The sequence below is a fragment of the Cebus imitator genome, unplaced genomic scaffold, assembly GCF_001604975.1.
Source record: "Cebus imitator isolate Cc_AM_T3 unplaced genomic scaffold, Cebus_imitator-1.0 Scaffold162, whole genome shotgun sequence".
NCBI lineage: Eukaryota > Metazoa > Chordata > Mammalia > Primates > Cebidae > Cebus > Cebus imitator.
Window position 1 is genome coordinate 4227945 of NW_016107477.1, and position 14243 is coordinate 4242187.

Below are 14243 nucleotides of genomic sequence, written 5' to 3' on the forward strand. Positions count from 1 at the left end.
AGCTGTTCCCATATTGTAATTCATGTTGAGTATATTTTTAATATATGTCTCTAATAACTTATTTGTTGAATTTGTAGAGCTATAGCAGTAGATACCTACTGGAACATTTGGATTTTCAAGTTTTGGAATCGTTGCTTGGTACCGGCTATTTTAGGGCTAAAGGGCAAAATACTTAAAAAGGGTATGCTTATTTGTCCACATAGGTCTGCCTTAGTATCTGTCTTCCGTTAGTTAGTCTTAGCATGAAATTACAGGAAGAAAACCCTATTCTAGCTATTTATAGAAATTATAAGTCATTTTGCTTGGATTTACAAAAATATAACATGTTCTTAATCTTTGGGGAGGGTTGAGTGCCTCCAAAAATGTGATGTAAGCTATGATCCTTCTTCACAGAAATATATACATACTCATATGTAAACAAAATTTATATGTAATTTCTTTGATTCATACATGATTGATTTTCCTGGCGCAGGTTCTTAACTTTTTTCCTACTGTGGGCTTCTGTAACAGTCTAGGAAATTTGAAATCTCTTCTCAGAATTTTTAAATAAAAAAAATTCATAGAATTACAAAGAGAAGCAACAAAGAAGCACAATACAGAATTTAAAACACTGCATTACCCATTGACAATGAGCAACTTGTTAGCAATAAGAAGTTAGGTAATATAAACTATTTCAACTATCAGACATTTGAAGCCACCTTCAACATATATAGTCATCTGTGTACAAAGTATATATTCATATGTGTACCTGTTCAGGTTACAGAAATCCTTGCCACCTTACAGTTAAGAATTCTTATTTGAATTGTGTAATTTGTAGAACTTTAACAAATAATAGAATGATACCATCTTCCATTTATTTAACCAATAAATAATTTAGAATTGCAGAATACTCAAGGGTAACTTTAAATGTCTAACTGATAAGAGAACAAACAACTTTACCTTGTGGTGACTCAGTAACTACTAGCTGCAGAATTGCTTGATCTTGGCCAGCTATGTCATACAAGTATCTCTACACAGAACTGCAGTTAGGTGTCATATAGCAGCAGATCTCATAGCTGCAGGGATTTTGTTTTGTTCTGTTTTTTTTGAGACAGCCTCACTCTGTCACCCAGGCTGGCAGTAGTGTGATCATCACAGCTCACCGCAGCCTCAACCTTCTAGGCTCAAACCATCCTTTTGTCTCAGCTTCCCAAATAGCTGGGACTACAAGCATGTACCACCACACCCAGCTAATTTTTAAAAAATTTTTTGTAGAGATGGGGTCCCAGTATGTTACTCAGGCTGGTCTCCAACTCCCAGGCTTAAGTGGTCCTCCCGCCTTAGCCTCCCAAAGTGCTGGGATTATAGGCATGAGCCATTGTGGCCAGCCACGGCTGGAATTTTGAAGAAGAAATTAGTACAAAAATTTGAGGGCATATCATTACAATGATATAATACATTAATACATTGGAAATATTTGTGATTTCTATGAATGACAAAGCTGCAGATACTTCTGATTCTACTTTGGTTTGTGGACATATTCATGATTGAAAGAAATGCCAGTTGGAGGTTAGTGAAAATAAAGACATAAGTTTTTTCCTATCCACGTTCACAGACTACTGTATCCCCATTCTATCCTCAGGCTTCTTGAGGGTGTAAGGACCTCAAGAACTACGCCGTTCAGTGGTCATTTTCCCCATAGAAAATTGTAATGTCTGAACACTATACTAAGTGAACAAAAAAAGTTTACAGCCAGAGTCCCTGGCCCATTTCCTCAGAACTTCCCAATGCCCCACTCTACCACCCCAGAAACTAAGAGGAAGCAAGACATTGGCACACCCATATCCTATCCTTAGAAGACACTGTGTGAGAGGCTCTGCTCAAGGGGTTTAAAAACACAAAATTAAGAATGCTGATAGAAAGTGTACTATTTGGATTGTCAGTTAAGCAACATTTATAATAAAATGACATCTCAATTATTTTAGGAGAGATAGTTTAGAAAATGTATTTCTCAGCTGGGTGCAGTGGCTTACGCCTGTTATTCCAGCACTTTGGGAGGCTGAGGCAGGTGGATCGCCTGAGGTCAGGAGTTCGAGACCAGCCTGCCCAACATGGTGAAACCACATCTCTTCTAAAAATACAAAACTTAGTTAGGTGTGGTGACGGGCACCTGTAATCCCAGCTACTGGAGAGGCTGAGGCAGGAGAATCACTTGAACCGGGCAGGCGGAGGTTGGAATGAGCTGAGATCACGCCATCGCATTCCAGCCTGAACAACAGAGTTGAGACTCCATCTCAAAAAAACAAAAAGTGTGTTTCTCAGATGGTGTTTGCTTTTGAGGGATTTTTGGTTATTGCTCTTAATCTCTATAGGACTAAACCCAACATTTTAGAAAGATACTTCTAGCTATTTTTTCTTTTGCATTAAGTTTTTGAATGTGTATTATTTCAAGTTGTACTTTAAATTGTACTTAATAAATCATAAGTGTTAGGCCCACCTCTTTGAATATTGTTTGTCACATAAGAATTAAGAAGTTAGGGCTGAGCACAGTGGCTCACTCCTGTAATCCCAGCACTTTGGGAGGCCAAGGCGGGTGGATCACCTGAGATCAGGAGTTCGAGACCAGCCTGACCAACATGGAGAAAACCCATCTCTACTGAAAATACAAAATTGGCTAGGCATGGTGATGCTTGCCTATAATCCCACCTACTTGGGAGGCTGAGGCCAGAGAATCACTTGAACCCAGGAGGTGGAAGTTGCGGTGAACTGAGATTGTGCCATTGTACTCCAGCCTGGGCAACAAGAGTGAAACTCTTGTCTCAAAAAAAAAAAAGTTAATTAGGACCATGTTTCTTTGTGTTTTTTTTTTTTTTTTAAAACCTTTGTGTTTTTTTTTTTTTTTTTCATGAATTTAATTAAAATCTGCAGTAATACATATTTGGATGTAATATGGCCTGTATTGTCCATGAGGAGAAGACCAAAGTTCCTGGGAGTTGAGAAGGGAATGGGAAACATGGTGAGGAGGAGAAGGCTAGGCACATTCTTTGCATTCTCCCAGCCCAGCCTTCCAGGCAGGGCCAATAAAATGATATATGTTATGAAACTTGTGAGTTCCTGGCGTCATTTTACCTCTCTGTGAAGTTCTAGCTGGCCACAGGTCCCAGGGTTATCCCCATTGATATTTAGGTAAAAGAATATAGTTAGGACCAGATGGTACAAGTCTGTAGCCAAGATTAGGATGGGTTGGTATCTGCAGCTGGACTCCAGGAATTCTCAGTCTGCTAATGCAGATTGCCTAGATCATTTTATTAACCTTGTGGTAGAATGACTCTGCATATTACATAAGTAGTTTTGGGCCCCATTTAATATATTAAGGAAGGATTTTATTGTGATCTCAGAGGTTTACAAGTAGTTGATGTCAGCATACAGTATGTTTTTTCTATAAAAATACTCATTTATAGGCCAAGTACGGTGGCTCACACCTGTAAAACCAGCACTTTGGCTGAGGAGGGCAGATCACCTGAGGTTGGGAGTTTGAGACCAGCCTGACCAACATGGAGAAACCCTACCTCTGCTAAAAATACAAAATTAGCCGGGTGTGGTGGCGCATGCCTGTAATCCCAGCTACTCGAGAGGCTGAGGCAGGAGAATCAATTGAACCTGGGAGCCAAGATTGTGCCATTGCACTCCAGCCTGAGCAACAAGAGCAAAACTCTGTCTCAAAAAAGTAAAAAAAAAAAAAAAATCCATAAAAAAACTGCCAACACAGGGGATACCACTTCAGACCCAGTAAAATGGCTATCATCAAAAAGACAGATATAGCAAGTGCTGGCAAGGTTCTGAAGAAATTAGCACTCTTCCGTTGCTGATAGGAATGTGAAATGATACAGCTACTGTGGAACACAGTTTGGTGGTTCCTCAACAAGTTAAACAGAGTTACCAGATGACCCAGCAGTTCCCCTCCTACTTATTTACTGAAGAGAAATGAAAACATGCATCCAAACAAAAACCTGAGCGTGAATGTTTATAGCAGCATTTTAAGAATATTATCCCAAAATGTAAATAGCCTGTAGGGGAGGCAAAAGTTACCTCTACCATCTTAAGGTCTCCAGCTGGGCCTTAAGGTCACCTCAGCCTCCCAAAGCATTGAGATTACAGGTGAAAGCCACCATGCCTGGCCAGCATATTTTAAATGACTTTTATGTTACTTCATCTGACATAGATTAATAGGAGAAAAATGTGCAGATTTATTTAATGTAAGATTTATGTCACATGGGAACCAAAGAAGTGGCAAAACCTAAGTGATTTTATGCTAGGTTGAAGAAGGAAAGGCAGCTGTAGAAAAGTAAAATCTACTGGGAGGCTAAAGGAAGGTGAAACTTACTTTAACAAGGTCTGTTTGTACAGAATTCTTTTGACATTGACTCCCTGTCTCTGGTCATAAGAATGTTTCTTTCCTTCTGGTTTCAGAACACCTTTCCCATGGGATTTTTATCTCTGGCTTTCAGGTAGAAAAGGGGAGGTCAGAACACTCTTGAGCCTGCAGACTTCAAACTGCCTTTAGCTCAGAATAATCCTTATGCCAAAGTGGCATATTTTGGGTTAGGATTTTCTGCTACCCTTCAAGTCCAAATGTCTATCAACTGATGAATAAAATGTGGTATATATTCATGCAGTGGAATATTATTCAGCCATAAAATGGAGTAAAGTACTGATACATGCTACAACATGAACCTTGAAATCATTATGCCAAGTGAAAGAAGCCAATCACAAAAGACCACATATTACATAGTGTATGATTCCATTTATATTAAATGTTCAAGACAGCTAATTCATAGAGACAAAAGTTAGATTAGTGGTTACGAAGAGAATAGAGGAAGCGGGTGCAGGGAATAAGGAATCTGCTAATGGACAGCAGGTTTCTTTTTGGAGTGATGGAAATGTTCTGGTGATGGTAGAACATCTTGGTAAATACACTAAAAGCCACTATTTTATGCCACCATGCTTTACAAAATAATTTTAAAATAGAGAAACTGCCAGTTTTCGAGAGAGAGGATGTATTTCTACTTTTGGAATACTGGGAGTTCTCAAATTTCTCAAGCCTACTGTGAAGAAAATACTACTCTGAAATTTGGGTTCTTTATTTATTTGTTTGTTTATTGTAGAGCTGGGGTTTTGCCACTACACCTGGCCTAACAAATTGTTTTTGAATAAGATAAAATCACTTATAATATGCTGACGAGGTGTGCGACTCACACCTGTAATCCCAGCACTTTGGGAGGCCAAGAAAGGAGGATCACTTGAGCCCAGGAGATGGTGACCAGCCTGGGCAACATAGTGAGATCCCTGTTTCTACAAAAATTTTATAATAGCCAAGTGTGGTGGTCCCCACCTATAGTACTAGATATTGAGGAGGCTGAGGTGGAAAGATTGCTTGAGCCCAGGATTTCGAGATTACAGTGAGCTATGATCATGTCTGCAAACCATCCTGGGTGACAGAGTGAGAAGAGGCCAGGCACAGTGGTTCATTCCTATAATCTCAGAACTTTGAGAGGGTGAAGTGGGAGAATCACTTGAGCCCAGGATTTTGAAACCAGTCTGGGCAACGTAGTGAGACTTTTTTTTTTTTTTTGTAAATTAGCAGGGCCTGGTGGCACACACCTGTAGTCCCAGCTACTCAGGAGGCTAAGGTGGGAGGATTGCTTTAGCTCAGGAGGTCAAGGCTGCAGTGAGCTGTGATCACACCACTGAACTACAGCCTAGGTGGGAGAGTGAGATTGTTCTTAAAAAAAATTGTTGAATTTATGTTTTCTTAATTCTTTATTCAACTAGGAAAAACTCATTGTATCCAATGAACAAGAAGTTCTGCGAGTTCATTACAGAGCTGCAAGAACATTGGCAAATCAAACACTGCCATTTAGTGCTTGTACTGTTTTGCTGGATGCTGAAGTATACAATGTACCATTGGACTCTCAGGTAAAATGTTTGTTGATACATTTAGAAAGAATGATCTCAAAAAATGCAACTTGGCTATTTTTAGGATCTGTTTCCATAGAAGGAACTTGACTTCAACAGTCATTAAAGGTCAAAGAAGAAAAACAATTCTTAAGCCAGAGTACTTGCAGATCAGCTGGTCCTCCATTTTCTAAAGCACTCTAAACATTAGGTTTTTATTATAAAAGCAGATCATCACAAAACACCTGTGTGTTTAGGATAGTGCCCATACAGGTATATGTCATTTGTTTCTAAAGTGAATGTTTATACCTTTAGTTCTGATCTCCAGACAGCTAGAAAGCCATTGTACACTGAAAAATAGTGCAGCTAAATGGTACCTCTAGATTGTGACAGTCCTAAAAACAGAGCGAGGCTCCTGGTTTGACCACGAATGTTGGTGGAATATATGAATTGTGAAAGACTGAAGAAATATCTTCAATAAAATTTACTGCCTCATATAAATTACATGAACTCAGACCAGCCATATTAGTTTTCAGACTTTTTTAATGGCTCATAGACCAGAATTAATTAATTGGTTATAAAAGAAAGAATTTAATGATTAAAAATTTAAAAATAAACGGTGAAGGATTACCACCTGAAAACAGACTAGGAAATGCTGTTTTAAAGGAAATTAGCTAGTAATACAAAGGATAATAGGGCCTATCACAGAAAAATATTTTTTAGACTCTTCTGAGCTTTATTTTTTTCATCTATAAAAAATCAAGGTTGAACTAGATCAGTAGGTTTCAAACTTAAGGCACCAGATGGGCATGGTGGCTCATGCCTGTAATCCCAGCACTTTGGGAGGCCAAAGTGGGCAATCGCTTGAGCTCAGGAGTTCAAGACCAGCCTTGGAAACGTGGCGAAACCCTATTTCTACCAAAAAAATACAAAAATTAACTGGGTGTGGTGGGGCACACCTGTAGTCCCAGCCACGAGGGAGGCTGAGGTATGAGGATCTCTTGAGCCTGGGAGGTTGAGGCTGTAGTGAGCTGTGATTACACCACTGCACTCGAACCTGGTCAACAGAGTGAGACCCTGTCTCAAAAAAAAGAAAAAAAAAAAAAAAAAACCTAAAGCACTGTTTTTCAAATGAAAGTGTTCAGAGACATCTGAGGATGCTATTAACATTGGATCTCTTCAGAAAGAACTGTGTGACTAAGGAAATAGGCACCAAAGAGGCCACTGAAGGACTTTGTAGAACTTTTATACTTAAAGATGTTTAAAGGGAAGAATGAATGGTTTTTAATAACTGCAATTAACAGTTTAACCATGTTCTTATAGGCTGGACTAGACACTGTGGTATCTTGAGGTCTTTTTAAGTTTTGAACAGTTAGAGAGTAATGAGTTTTAGAGCAATATAAACTGAGGTTTATAATCAAGTTACAGGGAAAAGTCTCTTGGAGATTTCTAGTTCAGAATGGTTGAGTAAACATACACACCTGTTGATTTCTTCTTTCTCCAAAAACTCATTGAAATGACAAAAGACGGCCGGGTGAGGTTGCTCACACCTGTAATCCCAGCCCTTTGGGAGGCCAAGGCAGGTGGATCTTGAGGTCAGGAGTTCAAGACTAGCCTGACCAACATGGAGAAACCCAATCTCTACTAAAAATACAAAATTAGCTGGGCGTGGTGGCACCCACCTTTAGTCCCAGCTTCTCAGGAGTCTGAGGCAGGAGAATCATTTGAACCCAGGAGGCGAAGGTTGCAGTAAGCCAGATTGTGCCACTGTACTCTAGCCTGGGCAACAGAGTAAGACTCCGTCTCAAAAACAAAGAAATGGCAAAAGACATAAAAGTAAAAAGCCTGGCATGGTGGTGTATCCCTGTAGCCCTAGCTACTCCAGGTGGCCAAGGTGGGAGGATCAATTAAGCCAAGGAGTTCCCGCCTGCAGTGAGGTATGAATGCGATACTGCACTCCAGCCTGGATGACAGAGCAACATTCTGTTTGTTAAAAATAATTAATTAAAAATAAAAAATTCATAGCAGAGCTGGAAATTGAGGCGGGAAACTATTAGACAAAGACATTAAGAAATTTCTGATAACATTTAAAATAGATGAAAACATATTGGTAATCAAATACAGCAGAGTTGAGGAAAGCCCAGTCTCATATAGGTTAAAAAGAGAATTTCAAAAATAAATACATTTTCCTAGAAAAGTATAAATTTTCAATTGTAAAGGGATTTTGATAACTTGAATAATTCATTTTACCCTGCCCTAGATTTTCTTAGTGATCCAGACTACCTGACTTTAGATTAAAGTAAGCTTGATAAGATCCTTTTGTGGATCATAAGCCTGATGATTGAGTTTTCACACTGTATGAGACAGGCCTCTCTCAAACCTTGTTGCAGTGAGCACACATTACCTGTCTGACAAGGGGGAAGAAATTGATGAGATACCAAAGTGTGAGGCGTATTCTCTTGACATAGAGAAACTTATCCTAAAAACATTTCTGCATTTTTGGTGACTTACTTAAATATGGAACTGTTATCCACCCTTTTACAGCTGGCTTTAGAGTACAAGGTCTCAAGTAGCAGGCATGTTTCCTATGGGAGTAGCCTTTGAAAGAACTAAAGGGAAAAAAGTTTACTTTTCTTTAGGTAGGGCTTAGATTGTCCATTAGTCTACTGTCTTACTGTTACTTCTTCCTTTTCGAAATAAACTTACGTGAGCACCTGAAATGTGGTAAAGAAAAATAAATAAATAAACTTGTAATATTTAAAAGTCAACAATAAAATGTTAAATAGTCAAAACATCTAACTTGAGGCCCAAGGAAGAAATTATAGCTGCTAAAAATGTGAGTTGTGTGAGTGTGAGGGCTACCTGCCACCTGGATGTCACTTTGATGCACTGGTGGTGGTAGTAATTAGCGGGAGTGAGTGCTGCACTGAGTGCTTCCTGTGTGCCTAAGCATTATGGTGAGGGCTTTATAGACACTTTTCATTCTCAAAACAAGCTGAAGAGGTACCATTACCACATTTTACAGAGTATAAGACTGAGACTGTATAATTAGTTCAAGATTACATAGTAAGGTACAGAGCTGAAATTTGAATATAGCCTATGTTAATTCCAAAACTGGTATTCTTTTTTTTTTTTTTTTTGAAACGGAGTTTCGCTCTTGTTGCCCAAGCTGGAGTGCAATGGCGCAATCTTGACTCACCGCAACCTCCACCTCCTGGGTTCAAGCGATTCTCCTGCCTCAACCTCCCAAGTAGCTGGAATTGCAGGCATGTGCCACCACACCCAACTAATTTGTTGTATTTTTAGTAGAGATGGGGTTTCTCTGTTTGTCAGGCTGGTCTCAAACTCCTGACCTCAGGTAATCTGCCCGCCTCAGCCTCCCAAAGTGCTGGGATTACAGGCATGAGCCACCATACCCAGCCTCAAAACTGGTATTCTTAAGTGTTGATAAAGAATTTCTTCATGAGCACCCTAGAGATTGGTCCTGGAAGAAATGTTGGCCTCAAAAGCAGCTCCCACCTGGATACTTTTTGTCCCTACAGATAGTAAACTTTAACATTAAAATTGTCTGTCATTGATTATACAGTCATAATGTCACAGGCACAGTACTTAATATAACATGCCTTTTTGAGGAACATCTTTGATTTAGAACAGTAGGAATCTGTTATTAATAACTAAACCTACCATCCCAAGAATTCTAATAACCAATCTGCCTATGCAATATGAAAATAAAATTTACCAAACTTCAATAGTGTATACCATTTATATATTTTTCAAAATATATTTTCATCATTACTAAGGGGCATATACCATAAAAATATTATAATGACATATTTTAAAGTCGTTTATTGTATTTTATAATATTCAACTTTTCTCTTTTAGTCAGATGACAGTAAAACTTCTGTGAGGGATCGCTTTAATGCAAGACAATTCATGTCTTGGTTACAAGATGTGGATGATAAATTTGACAAATTGAAGGTATGTATGTTTAGAAGTCAGTTTAAATGAATGCTTCCTCCTTCTTAAAAAAAAATCTTTACAGCTGTATTGGGGAGAAATAATTAGGAGGGGAAAGAATGGTTAGTCATGAATCCTCACACTGGGCCACAATTGGAAAGATAAAGACCACAAGTCCATTTTAAGGACTAATATAGTATGAAAGAGGAAACTGCCACAGAAAATGCAGTTTCCAGTATGGGTCTTCATGCTTATTATCCAGTATACCTGTCAGGTTATAGCTTGAACAAATGAAAGAATAGGAGAATGGTAAGAAAAGGAATATAATTTTCAAATAATCCATAATGCAAATCATTTGATTTGAGATTTTGAAATAATATTTTCAAATTAAAATCAGTAACAGCAGTCCCAACCTTTTTGGCACCAGGGACCAGTTTTGTTTAAGACAGTTTTTCCATGGGTGACTGTGGGAGGATGGTTTTGGGATGAAACTTCCACTTCAGATCATCAGGCATTAGATTATCTTAAGGAGCATGCAGCCCAGATCCCTTGCATGTGCAGCTCACAATAGGGTTTGAGCTCCTAGGAGAATCTAATGCTGCAGTTGATCTAACAGGAGGCTGAGCTGAGATGGTAATGCTCCTGTGGTGTGGCCCAGTTCCTAACAGGTCATGGAGTGGTATCAGTCTGGGGGTTGGGGACCCTTGCTGTATGAGATGAAAATGAAGTTGCAGACCCAGAAATAGTATGCGTATACAAACAGGGTAAAACCGAAATGGACTTGTAGGCTGGTGTGGCGGTTTCATGACTGTAATCCCAGCACTTTGGGAGGCCGAGATAGGTGGATCACCTGGGTTAGGAGTTTGAGACCAGCCTGGCCAACATGGTGAAGCCCCATCTCTACCAAAAATTTAAAAATTAGCCAGGCGTGGTGGCACATGCCTGTAATCTCAGCTGCTTGGGAGGTTGAAGCAAGAGAATCGCTTGAACCCAGGAGGCAGAGGTTGCAGTGAGCCCAGATCTCACCACTGCACTCCAGCCTGGGAGACAGCAAGACTGTGTCTCAAAAAAGAAAAGAAAAGAAATGGGTTTGTAATGCAAATGCTTTTTATGCTCCTGATATGTCCATCTTAGTCCCTAAAGAAACTGGATGAGATTAATTTTTAAACAAAGCAAAGTTAACAGAATAATCAAGTAACTCTTCTCTTCTTTTAAATAGACCTGCCTTTTAATGAGGCAGCAACATGAAGCTGCAGCTTTAAATGCTGTCCAGAGATTAGAATGGCAGCTCAAGCTCCAGGAACTTGATCCTGCCACCTATAAATCTATCAGCATTTATGAAATCCAGGAGTTTTATGTTCCCCTTGTTGATGTTAACGACGACTTTGAATTGACTCCTATATAGCAGTCAGTACTTCCTGATGATATTATCCTAAACTGGTGATGCTTAAGCGTTACACTGTGGAATACTGCCTTTTGACAAAAATACTCACGCCTTTACAATTGTTAGTAAAGTTCAATTATAGTTGGTTATGTAGTAAACACTGTCATTTTATAAAAAATGAGAATTATTTTGGGTCTTAGATCCAAACACAGTTTCTAATAGAAAACTTTTATTTATATTGGAAAAGGTAACTATTGCATTGCAGCATGTTGGCAGACTGGTAGATATTTAAAAAGCTGAGAATCTGCTAACAGCGCTGGAAGTTGTTAGCACTCTTGAGTAATGAGATAACTACTAGTATTCAAATCTCTTTCAGGTTTTAATAAAAATACATCAATAAACTAAAAGGGTCAGTTCCTACCAAATAGTTTCTAATGTGGGAGAAAAACTTGGCACAAAATTTCTTCAGTTTATTATATCTGTAAATTATTGTACAGTTTTCTTTTCGAAAAGTTTTAATATTGTCTTCCTTTTTAATAACTTATTTTATACATATTGTGCAGATGTAAATCTTGTAATTAATGGTCAAACTGTATACAAAGGGATTGGTAGTCAAAACATGTACAAAGAAATAACTGTAAAACCGTTTTGTCTCTGTTTTATTGGACCAAAGTTGTGGTTCGTATGGAATGTGGTAGTAGTGTGTACAGGTAGAAAACTTTTAAATATGGCATGCATGTGTTTCAGTTAGCTTGTTTTCATCACCATAACTGCAAAGATTGTGGCTTAGTTGTATTGCATGCTTCCTATAATTTCACTCTTTCCATAATCGATGCCTGCAACAGTGTAAGGCGCTTCATACTAGTTTCCTCTAGTAGACCTGTGACTTACTGTGTTTAGACTTAGTCATACAAAAAAACTTAACTCTTTTTTCATCTCACAGTAGAGCCTATTTCCCCAGGAAAAAAGAAAATGCCTTTGAATGAAAATTCTGAAATTGTAAATGTCTATTTTAATATTCAACTATGAAAGAATCTGTGAATATATGTAAATATGTTTAATAAATTTTATTGGTCATGTTAAATCATTGTAAAACTTTTTTACATTGCTTAATGTTTTAAGCTTAATAGCCTTTGCACTTTTAAAATAAAAACTGAGTATGCAAATCAAAAAAAGATATTTGGTAGTCAAAATAAGTAAAAGAAATAGAGGAATATTCGAGTCAATCTCTGAAATGTTTATGAAAAACAGGTTAATATGTTGTATTTTTTCCTTGTATCAAGATACAAAACATAATTTGCAAAATTTTATAATTGAAATAAAACTTGGTATGCTGTTTTATAATAAATTAGCAATATACTTCTTAGAAAAAAATCCAGTTTCTCCTATAACATGATGTAAATTAATATTCAGGAATATTTCAGGTCTGAAATCTGCTGCTGAACATGTTAGACATTTTTGAAAGGAAAATTAGGTTAGTGCACAATTTATCGTTAAGTATATGAGGTAAAATTTGTGAAACTTTCCACAATACTTTCTTGAATTATGATACTGAATGTTTTCTATTCCCATAAAGCAAAGTGAGCAAATATGTGAGGAATGAAGTGATCTAGGACAAGCTGGAAATTCCAGCTAGTAGGAGAGAATGTAAATGTTTTTGAGTGCAAAGGTACATATTAAGCTTAGGGATTTTTGAATTTTTACGTCGATTCATATTTTTACTGTACTTGGCATGCGCAATAAAGCAGCACATGTAAAAAAAAATACATAGTGCAAGGACTTTATTATAAGGTTGGATTTAGTTTTCTTTAGAAATTTAGGCGAGAGATTTTGGCCTTTTTTATTGGATAAATGGGGCCAGAAAGGCAGGGTAGATTTTGAAGCACTGGTTCTGTTGAAGTTAAGTTTATTAAGCCTGGGAACATTAAAAGCTAATTTATAAAAGCAATACTTTTTAATATGAAAACTTCCTGCAAAGTTTGTTTATACTTTTGCCTAAAAAGGAAATTTGATGGGTTAGTATGGCAAATTGTAAAAATCAAAAACCAAATAATTGAGCTTTGAAGTTATAGAAAATCAGAGAGGGTTAAGTTTATAGAGCATTTTGTTCTGATGGTTGCTGGGAAATAGTTGGGCCAAACAGAACAAGCTTCAGAAGAGAAAAGCCAGCAGGCAGGAATCTGGTGAATTTTAGTCATCCAGCTTTTTAGTCTTAACCACAGTTCTCACGCTCTTCAGTACCTCAAAAAGCTGGAGCCTCTCTGCCATGACTATGCTTCTACAAATTTCCTTTGTAAAGAGACTCAAAGCTAATGATAGCTTAAAAGAAAAGTTAATGCCTTCTCATTGGAAATGTATACTCAAATAAGTAGTTAAGGGCTTTTGATATTAAAGATATTCTGAAGCTCCGAAATGCTAGAAAAAAACTTGGAATGGAGTATATACCTGAAAAGGTTTTGGATTCAGAAAGAAAAATAAAGGATGATTAGTTTAATCAGTGATTCTTTTTAAATTATTCAAATATCATGAACAAGATACTAAATTGTACCTAAGGATTTGTATTTCTTTAAAATTTGTTCTAAATATCTGTTTAATAAATGACTAGTTGATATTTGTGCATGTTATTTAATAAAGAGTTATATTTTTATAGAAAAAAATAAGAGTGAAATGTGTGCTAAATGTTTTTTTACTTAATTTTACTTGGGCAGCTAGCAAAATTGCCGAAATATTCATCCTGGGAAAAGAAACAGCCTTTCAAGAATTAGCCTTTCAAGTTCAAATCTATTTAGTAATGAGAAGTCTCACAAGTGAATTTTTAGGCATACCTCAGACATTGTAGGTTCTAGACCATCTCAGTAAAGCAAATATCACAATAAAGCAAGTCAATAGGAACTTTTTTGGTTTCAGAGTGCATATAAAAGTTTTGTTTATGTATTATGTCTAAAAATAGGTACATAAGTTTAAAAAT

At 37.4% G+C, this 14243-nt stretch overlaps 1 protein-coding gene and 1 non-coding gene across 12 annotated transcripts in view; both read left to right on the forward strand.

Moving 5' to 3' along the window:
• The window catches only part of ANKRD12 (ankyrin repeat domain 12), a 155442-nt gene extending 141507 nt beyond the window's left edge, over nucleotides 1-13935 (forward strand). For 9 of the 11 annotated variants that reach the window (XM_017543936.2, XM_017543931.2, XM_017543939.2 and 6 more), the window contains 3 exons: nucleotides 5812-5955; nucleotides 9817-9912; nucleotides 11111-13886. In XM_017543936.2, coding sequence (XP_017399425.1) covers nucleotides 5812-5955; nucleotides 9817-9912; nucleotides 11111-11296 — 426 coding nt within the window. In that variant the 3' untranslated portion in view covers nucleotides 11297-13886. Of the gene's footprint in view, nucleotides 1-5811; nucleotides 5956-9816; nucleotides 9913-11110 lie in introns of all 11 variants that reach the window. The other 2 variants (XM_017543933.2, XM_037744045.1) reach the window with 1 other exon arrangement.
• On the forward strand, nucleotides 8248-8348 carry LOC119473500. The gene has a single exon (XR_005202714.1). It is a non-coding gene; the product is annotated as a small nucleolar RNA U13 (small nucleolar RNA).
• Nucleotides 13936-14243: the final 308 nt, after the last annotated feature.